General features: G+C 40.7%; 1 protein-coding gene across 4 annotated transcripts in view; it reads right to left on the reverse strand.

Annotated features, from left to right (window-relative positions):
- Nucleotides 1-20,957, reverse strand: part of NFKB1 (nuclear factor kappa B subunit 1) — a 112,074-nt gene that overhangs the window by 53,858 nt on the left and 37,259 nt on the right. For 3 of the 4 annotated variants that reach the window (XM_061585544.1, XM_061585542.1, XM_061585543.1), the window contains exons 5-6: nucleotides 13,115-13,213; nucleotides 890-1,038 (exon numbers count right to left, since the gene is read on the reverse strand). In XM_061585544.1, the coding sequence (XP_061441528.1) occupies nucleotides 890-1,038; nucleotides 13,115-13,213 (248 nt within the window). The remainder of the gene's footprint in view (nucleotides 1-889; nucleotides 1,039-13,114; nucleotides 13,214-20,957) is intronic. The other variant, XM_061585546.1, reaches the window with a different exon arrangement.

Here is a 20,957-nt window from a genome sequence, read left to right on the forward strand (position 1 = left end):
GACTTTACACCTAAGAATATTTTAGCATTATTTATTTATTTATTTATTGCACTTGTATACCACCCCATAGCCGAAGCTCTCTGGGCGGTTTACAGCAATCAAAAACATTAAAACAAATATACAATTTAAAACACATATTTTAAAAACAATTTAAAACACAATTTTAAAATTTAAAACAATATAAAAACAATTTAAAACACATGCTAAAATGCCTGGGAGAAGAGGAAAGTCTTGACCTGGCACCTCGTCAGGCAAATCATTCCATAATTTGGGGGCCACCACTGAGAAGGCCCTCTCCCTTGTTGCCACCCTCCGAGCTTCCCTTGGAGTAGGCACCCGGAGGAGGGCCTTTGATCTTGAACGTAGTGTACGGGTGGGTTCGTATCGGGAGAGGCGTTCCATCAGGTATTGTGGTCCCAAGCCGTGTAAGGCTTTATAGGTCAAAACCAGCACCTTGAATTGAGCTCGGAAACCTACAGGCGGCCAATGCAAGCGGGCCAGAATTGGTTTTATATGTTCAGACCGTCTGGTCCCTGTTACCAATTTGGCCGCTGCATTTTGCACAAGCTGCAGTTTCTGAACTGTCTTCAAAGGCAGCCCCGCGTAGATTATGTGGATGAACCCTCTGTTTACACTCCCTCCCTTCTCTCAAATTGCTCTGAATTTGCCCTCTCACTTTCTACTTTAGAAAGAAATCATATTTTGCCATTATACTCAAACTGGGAAAATTATGGCATAACAGGACAGTTTGTCCCTAAATTGCATGTGAGACAGCAAGTCAGAGTGTGAGCAAGGGAAGGAGAGGGGGATAAAGGAGCACAGGGCTTGATCAGGTGTGTCATGCCTATATGGATCACAGTTGCATTTACAAATACACTTCTGCACTTACCCTACCACCATGTCTTTTGGTCCTGCGTTAACTGTGCATACTCCATTCTCACAGTGCTTCCCCACCAAGCTGTGAGCATGCAGGTGGGCATGCTTTCCATTTGTGACTAACTGCACAATGACTTTTGCATTCCCGGTGTAATTGCAAATCTGTAAGAAGCAGAATACTCTCACTACTGAGCAATTATCCATTTGTCACGATCCTGGCATTGGTATTTGCAATGTGTTCCATTTTCAGTCTTTGGTCAGTGAAAATAATTAAGCTTCCAAATTGCCCGCAAACAGTTCTTTAGACCAGGCAATAACATTCTGAAAAGCAAAAATGAAGGATTCAAGCTCATCTTATATGAATATTTGGGGCATACCAGATTTCTCTATCAGGACAAAGCAGGTAAGCCTCAAACATCTCAAACAGAAGATTCCCACGCTACCTATGTCTAATTTGGCCTGTTTATGGCCAGATGTCCCAGCCCATTTCTTAGCCTCTGACAGGAGAGTGGTTAAATATAAACACAGTAATAAATACCCAATAGCTAGAGACCATACAGGGTTATTGTTAGGTTTTTTTCAGTCAAAAAAACTCCAAGTGGCAATTTTAACCCCTGATCCACGCTAGTGGAGGGAGTTAGGATGTGGCAACCACTTCCCTCCACCCAACTCTACTGGATTTGCCATCAGAAAGGTCCCTGCTGCACCCACCAAAAGGGTAGGGGTGAAGCAAAATAGGGCATTTGAGAATTGGGATGTTGGGAAGCAAAATAACTTTGAATCATATTGAGATTTAATAAACAAGACAACACACACAAAGCCCATCAATTTAAGCTGGCTAGCTGGCTGCCAATTCATGCATTCAACTTTATTTCAAATCCATTAGTTTTTCTGTTTACTCATACAAATAGTAAAATCAAAAATTAGAAAAGAAAAAGGAAATAAATAAATGACAAAATAAACTGATTGTACACACTATGAGCATGATCCACAGGTACTTAATGAGAGCCCTGTTTTCCTTGCTCTGCCACTTATGAGTAGATACAACCAGGTATAGGCATGCATTTGGGTACGTTGGAAGCAATTAAGAGGCCTGTCCATGCTTCCCAATGTTGTCATGAGTTTCTCATCCTTTGATCCCTTACAGCCCGATCCTAGGCATGCTTATTTGGAAATGGGGATGGAAAGATCTGTTGATTTCTCTTCTCTGAGTTTCTAATTTTTCCAGCCTTAAATTCAGTTATCCACATTTCTGCAGCAACTCACAAATTGTTGGTTTTCTTAAAAAATCCTCATGAGAATTCTTCAGCATTTTAATGTGAATTTCTGATACTAAATACAATTTTGCATGCAAATTTGACTAATGTTCACTTTTGCAAACAATTTCTTCTAACAGAATGCATTTTTATGTTATTTTCAGTAATACATTCTAAGCACATTTCTTCCTCATATATACATGTTTTTAAAAGACTGGTTAGAGAACTATACTGCAAAATTCAGATAAGTGTGAATTTTGAGGGATGTTTGTGTTTGAGTTCTCATATGGTTCCAGAAAATGCAAATTTGATAAGATTGGGCTTTAAACATGAATGAAATCGGATTTCTCCCCCATCCCTACTTGGAGGTCACCAAGACTTGGATTTCCAGGGTTGGAAATAAGAGACAGAGGGGCTTATGACTCTCACCTCAAATATTATGATCCTGGAATTACTCTCCAGCTTAGATTTTAATTTGAACTTTCTTTGCACCTATCTCATTCCCCCTTCCTTCAATAGTATGGGATTGTGTATAGGAATGCAGCCTTTAGGTAGTCATTCCCCTGTTGAGGTTTTGATCTAGTAACTCTATGCACCCTTTCCCTCTCTCTTGCCTGCCCATTTCTAGTCTGATATCATGTCAATATAACACAGTTCCTCCTGTTTCTAGACACTGTGTGTAGTTTTGGTCCAATTCTATTTTCCTCTTAGCACCTGCTTCCTTCAACTCTTCGGCTCAACCATGTACTGCTCAGGCCACTGCCTACTTTGTCTGTCATCTTCAGCCATCTTGTGTTCCTTTCTCCTTCAGCGGGCTTCCCAACCTTTGGGTCCTCCTATAACTCCCATCAGTGTCAGCCAGCATAGCCAATGATCAGGAATGATGGGAATTGTAGTCCAGCAACATCTGGGGACCCAAAGGATGGGAAAGGCTATCCTACAACATAAATCCCCTCTTGAGCTTAATTGCTGTGAAGTTTCTTCAGAGGGTTCATGTTACTCCTTTTTTTTGTCTCAGTTCTCTTGGATCCTTTTCTCAAATTTCATTATCCCCTGCCCTTACTTCAGATATTGCCTACTCTACACTCTTCCTTCACCTCTGAGCTTTCCATCCTTTAAGATTCCTTTGGGGCTTTTTACCAGTCATTAGACATTTCCTGTGTGCGGCTTTAATCCTAAGCCAAATTGACAAATTTCCCTCAGGATAGAAAACTGCTTTGTTCCCTGTAGAACTGAATATGTTAAGCCATATTATCCATATTAGAGGCTTCACTATCCCAAATATTGTTTACCAAAACACAAAAAAGCAAATCCAGAATGCCCTACAAGCTGGCCAACTTGAGTCCTATTGCAGAAAGCAGTGAAAGGATATTGTGTATTCAATTCACATTCTTCTGAAATTAATGGCAGAATTCCCATTTCACTTAGAATTTCTGGGAAAATACCCATAGAGTGTGACTTTTCTTGTGAATGCCTTATGATTGGACTCAGCATAGACACAAAGCAGTCTTAAAACCATACAATTATGAATAAGGCTATTCAGATGCCTCAGGGCTCCTACCAGGAGGAAGAGCAGGATATAAGTTTGTATAAATAAATAATAATAAACAATAACAATGAATAAAGTTTCACAACATGATTGATGAGTGCCAGGCTGGTCAAGGAACAAACTGCTATCAGGCACATGACAATGTTATCAGTTCAGATAATATCTTCAGTCAGATCATAGAACACTGGAGTTGGAAGAGGCCTACAAGGCCATCGAGTCCAACAACCTGCTCAATGCAGGAATCCAGCTTCAAGCATACCTGACAGGTGGCTGTCCAGCTGCCTCTTGAATGCCTCCAGTGTTGGAGAGCCTACCCCTCCCTGGGTAATTGGTTCCATTGTTGTACCATTCTAGCAGTTAGGAAGTTTTTCCTGATGTCTAGTCGAAATCTGGCTTCCTGCAACTTGAGCCCATTATTCCGTGTCCTGCACTCTGGGATCATCGAGAAGAGATCCTGACCCTCCTCTATGCGACAACCTTTCATGTACTTGAGTGCTATCATATCTCCCCTCAGTCTTCTCTTCTCCAGGCTAAACATGCCCAGTTCTTTCAGTCTATCCTCATAGGACTTTGTTTCCAGTCTCCTGACAATTCTTGTTGCCTTCCTGTGAATCTGTTCCAGTTTGTCCGCATCTTTCTTCAGGTTTGGTGTCCAGAACTGAATGCAGTGCTCAAGATGAGGCCTAACCAGTGACAAATAGAGGGGAACTAGTACTTCACATGGTTTGGAAACTATACTACTGTTACTAAAGCCTAAAATAGCATTTGCCTTTTTTTGCAGCCACATTGTACTGTTGACTTATATTCAGCTTGTGATGAACAATTCCAAGATCTTCTCACATGCCGCATTGCTGAGTATCCCCTATCTTAAAACTGTGCATTTGGTTTCTTTTTTGCTAGATGTAGACCTTTGCACTTATCCCTGTTAAATTTCATTCTGTTGTTTTCAGCCCAGTGCTCCAGCCTATCAAGATCCCTTTGAATTTTGTTTCTGTCCTCTAGGGCATTGAGAGCCAGTGTGGTGTAGTGGTTAAGGTGCTGCACTATGACCTGGGAGACCAGGGTTCGAATCCCCACACAGCCATGAAGCCCACTGGGTGACCTTGGGCCAGTTACTGCCTCTCAGCCTCAGAGGGAGGCAATGTTAAACCCCCTCTGAATACCGCTTACCATGAAAACCCTATTCACAAGGTCACCATAAGTCAGGATCAACTTGAAGGCAATCTATTTCCATTTCATAGAATCATAGAGTTGGAAGGGGCCTTGTAGGCCATTGAGTCCAACCCCCTGCTCACAGCAGGAAATCCACAGCTAGAGCATCTCCCGCAGATAGCTGTCCAGCCTCTGCTTGCAGACATCCAGCTAAGGGGATCCCACCACCTCCCTAGGCAGTCGGTTCCATTGCCGAACTGCCCTTACTGTCAAGAAGTTCCTTCTAATGTCCAATCTGATTTTTTTCAGGGTATTAGCTATCCCTCCCAATTTTGTATCATCTGCAAATTTGATATGCATTCCCTGCACCTCCTCATCTATGTCATTAATACAAATGTTGAAAAGCACTGGGCCCAGGACTGAGCCTTGCGGTACCCTGCTTGTTACCTTCCCCGACCTTGAGAAGGAACCATTGATAAGCACTCTTTGAGATCTGGATGATCACGGAGAGCAGCACTTCAGAAGTTAGCCTATGAGTGTAAAATTCAATGCATATGGGCTGAAATTGCATGATTCCCTGGACAATATTGAATAATTGGATATTACATGTGTAGACAGACAACCATGTCCATTGTGGACAGGTAGGATAGTACATTAGTTTCCAGAGAGTAGCATGGATGACTTCTGCTTGGCCCCAAAGCACAGTAGTGCTGTGGGGTCCTACAGAGTTCTTTTCTGTCTGCAGTGCTATTTAACATGTATATAAAGCCACTGGCTATGGTCATCAGTGGATTTGGGGCCTGGGGCCATCAGTGCACTGATAAATACCAGGTCTATATTTCCATACTGTGAACAAGATGCAGCTGTGCTATTGCTGAACCGGTGCCTGAAGGCAGTAATGGACTGGATGAGGGCCAATAAACTGAATCCTAACAAGATGGAGGAGCTGTTAGCAAATGGTCTCATATCTGGGAACTGGGTATTCAGACTGATCTGGATGGAGTCACGCTTCCCCTGAAGGAGCAGATACCTAGTCTGAGACACTCCTGGATCTATTGTTGTCACTGGAAGCCCAACAGGCTTCAGTGAAGTATGTCTACTTCTAGCTAAGGCTAATCTGCCATCTGTAGCTGTTCCTAGACTGAGATACTTTGGTCATGGTTTTGCACACTCTAGTAACTACCTATATTGATTACTGTAATGCACTCTACATGGAGCCACCCTTGAAGACAACTAGTGCAGAACTAGATTGCTTGCTGCCACTTCAGTGCAATGTCATATAACACCTAAGGTGAGGCATCTGCGTTAGCTACCTATATGTTACCAAGCACAATTTAAAGTATTATGTCTAAGTTATAAATCTCTGCATGACTGAGAACCTAGGTATTTGATAAAGTGCCTCTCTCCATTCCCAGCTAGCTTGAGCTGCTAGATTAGCTGGGGGCCCTTCTCATTGTACCACCAGTGAGTGTTCCTCAGTGTGGGGACACAGGATAGGACCTTCTTGGTAACTGCACCCCAACTGTGGAATTCCCTGTTCTCACAGGCTTTTGGAGAATGCAGTTTTAGTACAGTACCTTATGTATTATTGTACTTCTGCTGGTTTTAATGTTTGAACTGTTATTGTTTTTTGTTCTAATTGCAAACAGTTTTCAAATTACTTGGTGGTGAAAAGTGGTCTATACATTTTATAAATAAATGAAAAATGTAGGAGTAGTAGGATCTGCCCAATCTGAAATGGATGGAGGAAACCCAATCTCATTCAAGAGTATATGGAGTTGTATAGCAACTAACTGCTGGAGCACCTTGCCCACAAAGGGGACAAAGAGGGACAATAACCTGAAGCTCAATCCAGACAAGGCAGAAGTCATGGGTAGAAATCTGCCCAAGTTACTGGTGTTCACCCTATACTAGACAGGGTTGCACACCCCATGAAGTAACAAGTTTGCAATCTGGGCTGTTTGTCCATCCATCTTTGTTACTGGAGGTACAAGTTGCCTCAGTAGCATGGAGTGCCTTCTAGTAGCTTAGACTGCTGCAACAGTTTTGAGTCTTTCTAGACAGAAATAACCTGGCCTTAGTAAACTATGTCCCAGTAATTTCCAAATTAGATTACTGTAATGCATAATACATGGGGTTGACTTTGAAGACAGTTCAGAAACTACAATCAGTCTAAAATACAGTTGCAATGCTGTTAACAGGAATTGGGTGTTATCACATTACACCCATACTTCTCCAACTGCACTGGCTCCTAGTTCCCCTCCCCCCCTTGACCTTTAAAGTCTTTCATGGATTAAGACTGGGATATCTGAAGGTCTGCTTATCTCTGTATGTGCCTGATCAAGGTCTTCAACAAAGGCTCTTCTCTCCCCACCTGCCTACAGAGAAAAGGACCTACTTGGTAGTGGGCACTCTGACTAGAACATTCTCTGCTAGGAGGCTCAGTCTATCACATACCTTGATCTCATTTTGATGGCAGGCAAATGCTTTTTATTTTCCCTGGCTTTTAAGCCTTCTTACATTGCTCTTAAGCTGCTTTGTGTTTGTTTATAGTTCTGCTGACAATTTTATATCGATCTTTTTATACTGTGGTGTTTTTATGTTTTCTGTTAATGTTACTGTAATTTTAAATTTTCATAAGCTGCCTTGGGAACTTCTTGAACTTACAAATAATATAGGATAAATCCCTATTTTATACTTTGATTACTTCAAAAACCAAAGAGATAATTGGGAACAAAAAATTATTTTACACAATCCTCACAAGATTTAAAGTAAAGGTGTTAAATAGTCTGCTTTCCCTAAACTTGTTTGCTAGATGTTAAAATAGAGGAGGGAACCAGACATTATTCTTCTTTAGGCCATGTTCATGGATAATGTTGTGGATAATGTCTAGTCAGCACCAGCATCTGTTTGGGTAGGGGTCGTGATTCAGTAGTAGAGCATCTGTTTTGCAACCAGAAGGTTGTTTCCAATTAAGTCATACTCAGAACAGACCTGCTGAAATCAATAAACATGACTAACTTAAATATTTTTTTTCCAATGGCCTACTCCAAGTATGACTTACTTGAATACAACCCAGAAGGTCTGAGGCTCAATCCCCAGCATCTCCAGGTAGGGCTGGGAGAGATCCACATCTGAAATCCTGGAGAGCCGCTACCAAACAGTGTAGATAATACTGAGCTAGATGGACCAATGATCTGACTCAGTATAAGACAGCTCCCTATGGTTCCTTCCCACCCACCCCCAACTCTTTGTGACTGTATCCAGTCTAGTTCGCACATCACATCAAACCATAATTATTAAACTAAGGTTTAATGTGAACAAGCAGTATGTGGGTGCACATTATTGAAGTCCCCCACTTTGCTCCTCACCTGCTCCTGTTGTTGTTGCACTGGGGAGAAAACAAACTAAATAACTTCATGTTACATGCAAACCAACAAGCTGGAGGTTTGTTTATCTCCAGACAAACAACGAGCAGAAGCCAAGGTTGTAAGTACCTTTGGATACGTCTTCAACACAAAAAAAATTCTCCTTATCTGATTGCTCCCATTTTACTCTTGAGATTTGTTGCACACACTTCCCTAACAATGTCTAGAATGGGACCTGCTATTGCATACATGGGCCAGTTCACATGGCGATTTAATGTGAGATGGGTTCTACTTGCATAGCCATTTAATTTGCAGAAATTACATGATGTAGGAGGCAAAGGGAAGGTGTCCCAGTGCTTTCAGCTTTTAATCCTCAGCAAATAAATCCAAGTGTAATCCGAAAAGGGAAGGAAAAACCGTCTGAGCTTCATATCTCTAGGGGCTTGTAGACGCTCAGCTCCGATGCTTTTGTGAGTCCATCCCACTCCCTCCTCCCCCCTTTGTTATGTTATTTCCTGCTGGCTCCCATTCTGCAAGCCTGCTGCAAATGGTGCTTTTTTTTCTTTCCCCCCTAACTTGTACAAAAAAGCATAACATTGTTCAAACAAATATTTGTATTTCTGCTGGATTCTGAAAATACAAATAATCAAAACTTGAGGATTTTTTCCTTTTTTAAATGAAACTTACTCTGGAACAAACTGAGCATGCTCGGTTGCCAAGGTAACCGGAAGAAGTGATAGTTTGACTTTAACAGGGCGTGGTCATTAGGAAGTTGCATGATTGACTCTTTCACTTCAGTATGAATGGAAAACAATGATTGGAAGCTAAGAAGAGTCATCTTTAAACTCCCATTGCAATGGAAAAAGTTTCGTCTTTAAAACAGAGCTCAACTCCAGTGTGAATGAGCTCCATATTGTCTGTCAGGTAGTGTTGTTGTAATGACAAAACCCAAGATGTTTATATAAAGATATCCCCTCCAAGCTCTTGACTGAAGTAATGTCACCTAAATCTAACCTGGAAGACTGATGGTACTGTGTGAAGTAGCATCAGAGGATAAACAAATTGCTCCTCAGAAATATACCAATAAGAAAAAATTCTCCAGTTCCTTAAGGGGTGAAATACATTTTACCCCAAAGGCCACACTGACTAACTATCAGTTAGAACAGTGTGTTAAAATGTACTGGAGATCTTGCCATTCATGAAAAACAAGCACCTGGGGTGGGGGTGGGCCAATAGGAGGAGAGCTGAATGGAAAATATTTCTCTTTCCCTTTGGCTAAACTTGAAATCAAGAGCAGGCACTAACAAGCCAGTAAAGTAGCCTTGAGGAACTTCCCCATATTTCTCTGCCAGCCTCTCCTAACTGGTGTTGCCATGCGAAGATTCAAGAAGAGCAAAAAATTAAGTCAATGAAAAAGATCACTTCAGATAAAAATAAAAAGATTGACACTGGAATCCTATACCTGTCTACTCAGAAGTAAACCCAACTGAGTTCAATGGGACTCCCCAGGTGAGTAAACACTGGACTGTAGCCTAAAGAATAAAACTATGATAAAATATGAAATGGGTGAAATGTTAATAAGGGTAACACACAAACGCAAAACCCATACCTTAGCCCCTTTCCACGAACATAATGACAACATTTTTGTGTTATATTTTCAAAGAGACCCAGTTCAAAGTTCATTTACACAAATTTATGGTTTATTTACCAATGAGCTCTAGAAAACACACTAAAGGCCAAACGAGATAGCTGTTTGTTTATTCACATATCAAGCCCCGTTCAGATATAAAGAGGGAAAGGTGGGAGTCTCAATTTTTTAAAAACAAAAAGGTATGTTGGTTGAGGGCAGCTGGGAGCCTTACCTCATTGCATTCTACTTGAGGCACTTGTCTCTCTAGCCTGATTTATTTCTGGTACGGGAGCCATACTGGAGAGAAGTGTTTCTGCAGCAACAGAGTGCAATGAGATAAGGCAGATGGAGCAGGCCTCAGCTCTCCTTACAGACCTGTCCCTGTAAAAAGACTTCTGTAGGAATATCATTACTGTGGGCAATTTTGACATGGATGACACAAAGACATAGTTTGGAATGAAAACAAAACCCCTGCCTTGTGAAGCATTTTATTTTTGAAAGGCGGTATAAAAATTTATTAAATAAAATTACACTTAAAAATTGAGTAGACATCATTTGCAGGTTGGCATAAGCCTGTGGAAGCCATTTTCCAAAATAGCCACCAGTCATCTTCCTGCAGCACCTATCTCAAGAACTGTGACATCTACATCCATAAGATTTAAGGTCTGTTTGTATGATGTTTTGATGTGTTTTTTAGCGCTCTTGTTTGCCTCCCTGGGCTCCTGCTGGGAGGAAGGGTGGGATATAAATCAAATAATAAAAAAGATTTATATCAACTTCTGTGTTTTTGGGTGTTTCAATAATAACCAATATAAATAAAATATAATAAAATACATATGATATAATAATGCTGACAATAGCCAAAATGTTTAGAAAATAACTACTTGGGGGGTGTACCCTCAAATAAGCTTTGAGCCACCACCAATGATATATCAACACCTTCAGGAGAGACCGTCTTCTACAAGATGGCCTTGAGTTGCTTGTGGCCCAGTTCTTCATTGAGACACAGGACCAGGGCCGGTTCTAAAGGGTGGCCAGGTGGGGCACTGGCCCGACGGCCCCTGGAGCTACAGGGGGCCCCTCAGCCGCCCCTCCGCTCCCCTTCCGTAGTCCACGTCCCCCCACTTACCTGTCTGCTGTCTTTTACCGTTACTGTTTTACCTTAACGAAGATGGCGGCCTAAGGTACTGAAGCCCCTGCCACCATCTTGGTTGATGGCAGAGATGCATGCACATAGCATGCACGCATGCCATCAACAAAGATGGTGGCAGAGGCATCATCCCCTTAGGGAAACCGTGGCAGCCATCTTCGTTAAGGGCAATGGTAAAAGACAGCAGACAGGTAGGTGGGGGGGCGTGGGGGGCACGTGTGCGTGCGTGCATGCGCTCACACACGCACGCCGGGGCCCAGGGCAAGCTGATGCCCAAGGGCCCTGGCATTCCTGGAGCCGGCCCTGCACAGGACACTATGAAACATGGCACTCCATCCCAATAGTAGCCAAAATATGTAAAAGAGAACAAGAAACATTGGGTGTGCATTCCAAACTAAGGTTTGGGTTACCACTGAAATACGTGGTTCAAATTTATACATCACAGGACTAGTTCTCACTGGATATGTTAAACCTCTATCTGGGCTCTACCACTTTAGGCAGGCAGGAGCTCTAATAACTAAATGCTCCTACATACAAAATGAAATAAAATATTCTCTGCACGTAAAAAAAAAAAACCCTATTAGATGTAAGGGAGAAGGTTTCTAGACTACCCTTCTTCCCAACTGGCTAATATTTTTGTTTTTCATAGGGAGACAAAGTTTTATGAACAACATGAAGTTATGTAGACTGAAGTGATACAGTCCAGACATAGGCTTACCACCTCAGTGAGAACGAGGCCATTGTGTCAATTAGGGATAGGGGAAAATGCGATTCACTTCACATTTAAAAGTGGAGTTACGTAATTTGCACTTTCCAAAACAATCTGTGAACTAAAACACATTCTTTGCAATTCACATTTCTCTTAACCCTACAGTGCCGTTCTCCAACCAAGTAACATACAAAATGTATACAGTTGAGTAAAGTGTGCATAAAAATACATATTAGTGAAAATAATATATAAAAATGTAATGTATTAGGGAAAATTGCTTTGCAATGTCTGTATTAGACAAAATAGCATACAAACAAGTATACATTAGGAGAAATCTGCATTAAAGTATGAATTTTTATGGGGACTTTAAAATAAATTAATAAATTATAAACTGATTTAGAAATATAGAGAACAGAAATTAAAATTGGAAAAATGAGAAACCGAAATTGACAGATTTGCCCATCTAGTCTCAACAACCAGTTTAGGACTTTGGGATTCTTGTCTACAGAATCAAAATACTGGAGAGATACAGTTTGGGTGGATGACTACAGTGAAGACTGTAAAGTGCTGTTGAAGATGTATATCACACAAAGTGGTATATGAGCCTTTAAAGCTCCCCTTTGTCCAAAAAGCCAGCCTGGAATATCATATCTATTTACAAGGTGGGCCAGGGGCTGTAAAATGCCAGATTGGGGGAAAAAAAGATGTGTGCCAGAAATTCCCAAAAGGAATTTTTAAAATTAAGATAAAGAAAAAGCAGCTCTAAGTTTTTGGAATTGGTTTCCATAACTCTTGGAACAAGACGCTTTGGAAATATCATTGCCTACTTGTGTCAGTTTGCTCACCACTTGCTCAAATTATACATTTGTAAATGAGCAGATACTACTACTACTACTACTACTACTACTTATTATTTATTTAAATTTATATCCTGCCCTTCTTCCCAAAGGGAGCAAACAAATGATAAAGCATTAAAAACATATTAAAATCAAAACATCTTAAAAAACATATTTTTAACAGATCAGTACCAGAACCAAGCTCACAAGTCTTCGCACAAAAATTGACTCCTGATTCCCCCACCCTGGCATTATTTTTCAGCAACCTAACAGAAAGGGGAAAAACTTTTTAGTAGCTGCCGGCTAATTGTGACTCAGAAGCCTTTCCAAGCTAATCATCCAGAGATCTGCCAGCAGATCCTGATCTACCTCTGTCCACCCCTGCTGTAAACCAGCCTTCCCAACCAAATATCTTCCAGAAGTTTTGACCCCAACTCCCAACACTCTTCACCATTGGCCATGGTGGCTAAGACTGATGAGAGTCCAACATCTAGAGAGCACCAGGTTGGAGAAGGCTGCTGTAAGCACAAACTGATGGTGTATTACTCATAATCATCATAATAAATGGCAAGTAAATTATGAACTTACTTTAACTTGTGGATATGATTTTTTGTTCTTTTCACTAGAAGCTCCAGGAAGTCCACCATGCGATGGTCCTTCACAAACATATCGGAAGCGAAACCCCCTCTAAGAAGATCAGTTTTAAAAGGGTTAATAAATGAATGTTTCACAGAACCCCATCTTCTTTAATACACTGGGCAAGTGAATAAACAGTATTTTTCAGATTTCTCTGCCTCTATATTTATTGAATTTCTGTTCCATCCTTCATCACACAGTGATCGCAGGGTGGGTAATATAATAAAACAAATGCAACAACATACAATAAACATTGTTTAAAATACAATAAATTATGAACTGCATAAAATTCATGGAGTATTTTTTAAGCAGGACTAAAAGACAGCTGATTTATTGTTATTACACATTTATTACCTGCCATTCACCCAAAGGCCCCAGGGCGGATTGCAACAACTTTAAAATACTTTATTAAAAACAATCTAAAATCACAAAATAGGGTGGGTCCTAAAAATATACATCTCTGGAATAATGATTTAGGGAAAAGCTGTTAAGAATGAGCTGTATTTTAAATACTGTTATGAATATTATGCAGTATTCAGCAGAGTAGATCCAACAGTGCAAGGACTTTTAGCTATGCAATGGAACTTCCCCTCCCTCTCCTTGCACCCTCAGAAATCTGGGGATGGTGCGGGGAACTGCGGGGGGGGGGTCAGAGGGAGGAAATTCTATTCCACAAATGGAAATCATTGCAATACCGGGTCTGCTTCTTTGGATATTGCCCATTGTATTTGTAAAAGAGACTGATGTGTTATGAATTTGTGTTCTGTTTGACATTAATTAATTTTGATATCAATAATAGTTTTAAAACAAAACAAGACTAAAATTATCATGAAGTCCTCTCATTCTGCTCCTGCCTAAAACATTACAGTACAATTACAGCTGTACTGTACTGAAATATCGCATGCATTACCATCACAATATGACACCTTTGTAAGAATTTAATTAATGGAAAGTGTAAACAGACAATTCAACTTACAGACAGGAGTGACATTTTAATACTAAAATACTGCAGCAAGGTGTTCATATATTTATTTTTTAAACAATTCTTATTTGAGGATGAACCCCATTAATAAATGCAATAATTCAGCACGAAAGTTCTCACTTTTTTCTTCAGGACTGTTTTTGTTCACCGAATAGCTATAAGCTACAATGTAGTTAGGGGAGGAAAAGCCTTAGCAGTAAGACTGGAAGATAGCCGAGATATAACAAATAACAGCTTCTGGCTCTCAAGTTTTTTTCTGAAAGGAAAACAGCAAACTGTTGAACTGTCTCCCCTTAATTCTGACACCTGGCAAGAAAACCTATCACATTATTTTAAGTAGCATGGTATTACGTGAAAGTTAAAGGAACAACGAACCCTTTAAACTGGAGGTGTGCACAAATGGCCCCTTGAAATTCTCCACCCTATTTTGTGGGCAGAGAAATTGGGGATCATTTTATTTAATTTCTTGTGAGCGAAAAAAAATCCCCTACCATTTCTTTCGGATGCAGCTCACCATTAGCAGTAGACAGTTTCTTTCTTTGCCCCCACAATTTTTGCTGCTGCAAGTAGCAAAAGCAGCAACTGCATTGGGCGGGCTGTCCACCATTTTGTATCCTCCACAATGTCCCAGACCTAGTGTTGTTCTGAGCACTATTAGGGGGAAGGGAGAAGAATGGCAGCCACCACAATAAACAAATAAATAATGGTGAGCAATATTAGAAGACAACTCTGTAGAGTGGCTTTTTTCTAGGGAAGTTAGAAAATGAAAAATCTTAGACATTTTCTCAGAAAAATGTTTTCTTATAAATTTTATCTCAACTCAACTTTAAACACATTTTCCTTACTGTTATATGTAACGAAACCACTTGTTGGGAACTGTTATTAAATGTGTTACAGGTTTGAAGGAGTTAACAGAATGCCTGGGAATACGAGTGATGTAAGACTGCCAGGTGAGAGGGGTGTGTGAGAGTTCTAAGGGATGTTTGAATAAAAAGACAGTTATAATAATAATAATAATCAATAAACATCAATATACTGTTTAAAATCTTGTATTTTAATAAAGTTATTTTGTTCATTTAAATTCCTGCGGGTCTGCCTGGTCATGTGTGCTACCATATCAGGGTCCTATTCAGTTCCTGTACCTACATCCTATTGTGCTAACAGGGCACACCAGTGGTCACCTTTTGGATGGGACAAAAGGTGGAAGGGCTGAAGCTTGTGGTGCAGAAAGCATATCTGACCCAGGCTGAGGCAAGCATCCTGCTGGGTGGGGAGTTCCTGAATGAAGCATGGAATGTCAGGAGGGATAATCCCTGGTGAACGGCAGGTTCGCAACATTATACTATCCTTTTTTATCTGTAAGAGGAGACAGAGTACGATCTGGCTGGCTACAATGGGAACAGAATGCAGGACTTATCCAACAGGGCTATTATGTTCTTAGAGGTTTAGTGATACAATGTATCAGATACTGTACCAGATTCATAAAGCTGTGGGAATTACGTAAGAGTTTTAAGATATTATATGCTAGACACAGATGTGACCATCATATTGCAATGTGTATATTTTTAAAATGAGCTCTACAAATCTATCAATATCCTTTGGGAGGTGTCTTACACACCTTTGTATTACTATCTGTCTTACACCAGTTCACATTGCTCAGGTAAACTGAACATGTTTCAACCCCCCCAGATGTTGAAGGGGGGGATGATTATCACTGGGACCATGGCATGGGGAAAATGACTCCTTCCATTTGCTGCATTCCCAATTATGATTCCCCAGCCCCACTGCTGTAATTTAGGGGCAAAAAGGGAAAGGAAAAATTAAATAGATACAAAGACAATGATATTTGAAAACGGAAGGAGTAAAGTGATATGAGTTGATTCCTAGAGAGGAGCTCTGGATGATAGATCAGAGGAGGAAACCACTGGAACAATTTATACAGGCCATAACCAGCCTCAAACCCACAGTATAGCTGTGCGATGGATCATTTAAATGTGGACAGGTTGTGTAGCTTTTCCAATGTATTAAAAAAAGGTTGGTTTTCTGAAGTTTGAAAAAAATGGAAGCTGAACAGGGACCAGGATGTTTTGTTCATTATAAAAAACAAGGGAACAAAATGTGGCTATTCCTTAGTAAATGCCCAGTGTGAAATCACTGTCGTTTGTGCTTCAACACACTGCTACCCCTATCTCATCCATGAGTAAATTACTTGCTTTCAGCTCAACACACCTCCCAAAATTGTTGCGATGACAGAAGGATATATTCTTTGTTGTTGTTGTTATGTGCCTTCAAGTCAACTATGATTTATGGCGACCCTATGAATCAGTGATCTCCAAAAGCATCTGTTATAAATCACCCTGTTCAGATCTTGTAAGTTCACGTCTGTGGCTTCCTTTATGGAATCGATCCATCTCTTGTTTGGCCTCCCTTCTGTTTTTCCCAGCATTATTGTCTTTCCTAGTGAATCATGTCTTCTTATGATGTGTCCAAAGTATGATAACTTCAGTTTCATCATTTTAGCTTCTAATGGTAGTTCTGGTTTAATTTGTTCTAACACCCAATTATTTGTCTTTTTCGCAGTCCATGGTATGCTCAAAGCTCTCCTCCAACACCACATTTCAAATGAGTTGATTTTTCTCTTATCTTCTTTTTTCCTCAGTCCAACTTTCTCATCCGTACATAGAGATCGGGTCTGAATGATCCTGACTTTAGTGTTCAGTGATACATCTTGAGTGCAGATGGAGATGAACTCCTAGTGCATGCAATTACACACTGGTAAATGCCTATGGTAAACTGTATTTAGGGGCAGTGAGGGCAGCAAGAAGCCAATATCTTGCTGCCACTACCAAATCATCAATCTGCCACCCAGCGGAGCTCTTCAGAATTGTCCGGGGGGGTATTACACGCTGGCACCAAGGACATGGTAGAACCATTTGAGGCCCGCTGTAATGAATTTGCTAGGCACTTCCAGGATAAAATCTTTAGCATCTGCCAGAACTTAGACTCTAGTGTTATAGCAGGTGAATTAAGCGGGGATCCAGAGCACAGCCTTGTCCCGATTTCTTGGATGAGTTTCAGTTGGTACAGCTTGAGGACGTTGACAAGGTGCTTGGACAAGTTCATGCAGCCACTTCTGTGCTGGATCCTTGCCCTTCTTGGCTAATAAATAGAATAGAATAATCAGTTTATTCGACCACTATGGCTAATAAAAGCTAGCAGGGATGGAACAGCTGGCTGGGCCAGGGATGTGATTAATGCCTCTCTGCGAGAGGGGGTGGTCCCTGGCTGCCTGAAAGGCTGTAGTGAGACCACTCCTGAAGAGACCCTCCTTGGACCCAGAAAATTTTTATAACTATAGGCCGGTAGGAAATGTTCCATTCCTGGGCAAGGTCCTTGAACGAGTGGTAGCAGGCCAACTCCAGACACTCTTTCAGTAGGGTTTCAGGCCTGGTTTTGGCATGGAAATAGCCTTGGTCGCCCTGTATGATGACCTCTGTTGGGAGAGAGACAGGGGAGTGTGACTCTGTTGATTCTCCTTGATCTCTCAGTGGCTTTCGATACCATCAACCATGGTATCCTTCTGGGAAGACTGGCTGAGTTAGGAGTGGGAGGGACTGCATGGCGGTGGTTCCGCTCCTACTTGGCGGGTCGCCTCCAGAAGGTGGTGCTTGGGAAACATTGCTCGGCAACCTGGACTCTCCAGTATGGGGTTCCACAGGGGTTAGTGCTGTCCCCCATGCTGTTCAACATCTATATGAAGCCATTGGGTGCGGTCATCAGGAGTTTTGGAGTGCGTTGCCATCAGTATGCTGATTCCACACAGCTCTATTTCTCCTTTTCATCTTCTTCAGGTGAGGGTGTCAATGTGCTGAACCGGTGCCTGGCTGTGACAATGGACTGGATGAGGGCTAATAAACTGAGGCTCAATCCAGACAAGACTGAGATGCTGCTAGTGGGTGGTTCTTCTGACTAGATGGTGGATGTCCAACCTGTCCTGGATGGGGTTGCACTACCCCTGAAGGAGCAGGGTCGTAGCTTTTTTTTTTTTTTTTTTTTTCAATAATTTTTATTCAGATTTTCATAAAACATACAAGACAAAATCATAAAACATTCAAAGACAAAAAACAAAATCAAAAATAGTTAAACAAAAAGAAAAAAAGAAAAGAAGAAAAAAAAAAAAACAAACAAACAAAAAAAAATAAAATAAAGAGTAAAATATTGACTTCCCATTTGTCAAAGATCAAATCAGTTATAAGTCTATAATATATAGCAATCCTGTCTCTTAAGTCATATTATAAAATCACTTTCCTCCAGTAGTTATCTTACTTAATCATCAAATCTCATAAACATTACTTTATTCTTTCCACAAAAAGTCAAAGAGAGGTTTCAATTCTTTAAGAAATATATCTATCAATTTTTTTTTTCCAGATAAGCATATCGATTAATCCATCTCATTACTAATTATGATAATCTTATTGTCATAACCATAGTCAAAATAAACATTTCAATTAATCCATCACATCAGAATCTGTTAGGTTCAGTAATTTCAGTAGCCATTGTTCTATTATCTCTATTAGTTCCATTTTCCATCTTCTATCTTCAGTAGTCTTGTTAAGTCCAGTAATTTCAATATCCAATCTTCCATTATCAGTATTCCATAATAATCTTGCTGTCAAAGCCATAGTCATATAATAAGAGTCTGATGGGAATTACCTCTATCCCAAATATTTTCTTGCCATCCATTCTGAATAAGTTGCTGAAATACTGCTGTAAAATCATATCTCTGTTCTTTTTTTCAAAATACACTGGGTCATCTCTTAAAAGTTTTTCCATTGTCACATGGCTGCAGTTAATTCCATAGATTTTCTCTATATTGGGCTCCATCACATCATTCCAGTCCAGAAGATAATCCATGCCATTGATAACTTTATCTCTAGAATCTTCATTAATTTCTTCAGAGATAACATTGAGTTCCAAACAATAGATTTTATTTCTAAAGTCCATAGACTCCAAATCTTGTTCCTGTTCCACGTTTATTCCAATCTCCGGGATCTCCTCTCTCACAGGGACCCCTATTCCAGTCTCCAGGGTCTCCTCTCTCACAGGGACCCCTATTCCAATCTCCGGGGTCTCCTCTCTCACAGGGACCCCTTCCAGGGTCACCTCTCTCACAGGGACCCTTATATCTTTAATCTCCTGCTTCATTTTACTCAATTCAATTTTCGTTATCTCAATCTCATTCATTATTCTCTGAAACATAGTTATTTCCAGATTCTCAGCCACTTTCTTAATTGCCATTTTAAAAGAAAAATATAGGAAAACCACTTCTTATTTCAGCAACAATTGGGTTAATACTCCAAACTTGGTGACATCACAGTATAAACAGAGCAGACAGCCTTATCTCTCCAATAGTTAAGTAAACAAAATGCAGTTCCCAGGATCGAAGCAATTAATGGCAATCGTCAAGAAACAGATTCGTCAAAATAAAATAGACCAAAAAGAGAGTAGTCTCAAAACAGTATAATATTTTTCAAAATAAAAATCTGGAATAGAAATCCCTCTTCTGTGTGTATCTTTAGAATGCAAATCCAGGACAGCTTTTTGCAACAAAAACAGAGATAAGCTATTAATTAGTGCGTAGCAGAGAGAAGTTACGGCTCCCCAGTGAGATGTCAAAAACCGATCAATCTGGCAAATCTCTTTTAAACAGCAACAATTTAAGTCAAGTAAAAGAAAAATATAGAAAGAAGGGTGCTTGCCTGTTAGTGCGTTCTCTCTTAGAAGATAAGATGAACGTTCGCTTTAACAGATAGAGCTTGCTGTTGAAAATCCGTCCCACCTTCGTCGGCTGGACCTCGTCCCATAAATTAATGAGATCTGGTCGTCCCAACAAAAATAGGCTTTGAGGTTAATCTCTTCGTTTCTCCCTACCCGGGAGAAGTTTAATCAGTCAAAAAAAAAAGAAAAAACTGACTGATATATCTGAATAAGCTTCTTTTGAGGCAGGAGCCCGTCTCAAAAGCAGGCACAGGCTAAGTCACCCTTCCCGGAAGTCAAGGAGCAGGGTCGTAGCTTGTGGGTTCTCCTAGAAACATCGCTGTCACATGAGGCTCACATTGTCTTGGTAGCATGGAGTGCCTTCTACCAACTTCGGTTGGTGGCCCAGCTACGCCCCTATCTGGACAGGGATAACCTGGCTTCAGTTGTCCATGCTCTGGTAACTTCCAAGTTAGATTACTGCAATGCGCTCTACGTGGGGCTGCCTTTGAAGAAGGTTCGGAAACTGCAGCCTGTGCAAAATGCAGCGTCCAGATTGGTAACAGGGACCAGAGGGTTCGAACATGTAAAACCGATTCTGGCCCACTTGCATTGGCTGCCTTTATGTTTCCGAGCTCGATTCAAGGTGCTGGTTTTAACCTATAAAGCCTTACACGGCTTGGGACCACAATACCCGATGGAATGGAGTCTGGCAACAAGGGAGAGGGCCTTCTCAGTGATGGCCCCCAAATTATGGAATGATCTCCTTGATGAGGTGCACCTGGTGCCAACACTTATCTTTTTGGTGCCAGGTCAAGACGTTCCTCTTCTCCCAGGCATTTTAGCATATGTTTTTAAATTGCTTTTTTAAAATGTGTTTTTAAATGTATATATTTGTTTTTAATGTTTTCAATTGTTGTAAACCACCCAGAGAGCTTTGGCTATGGGGCGGTATACAAATGCAATAAATAAATAAATGAAATTGTCACATTAGCAGTAAAGAAGAAACCCTCCCATTGCTCCACAGAAATAATCAGCAATGTATAGACAGATACT

Source organism: Rhineura floridana, chromosome 9 (assembly GCF_030035675.1).
Source record: "Rhineura floridana isolate rRhiFlo1 chromosome 9, rRhiFlo1.hap2, whole genome shotgun sequence".
Lineage (NCBI taxonomy): Eukaryota > Metazoa > Chordata > Lepidosauria > Squamata > Rhineuridae > Rhineura > Rhineura floridana.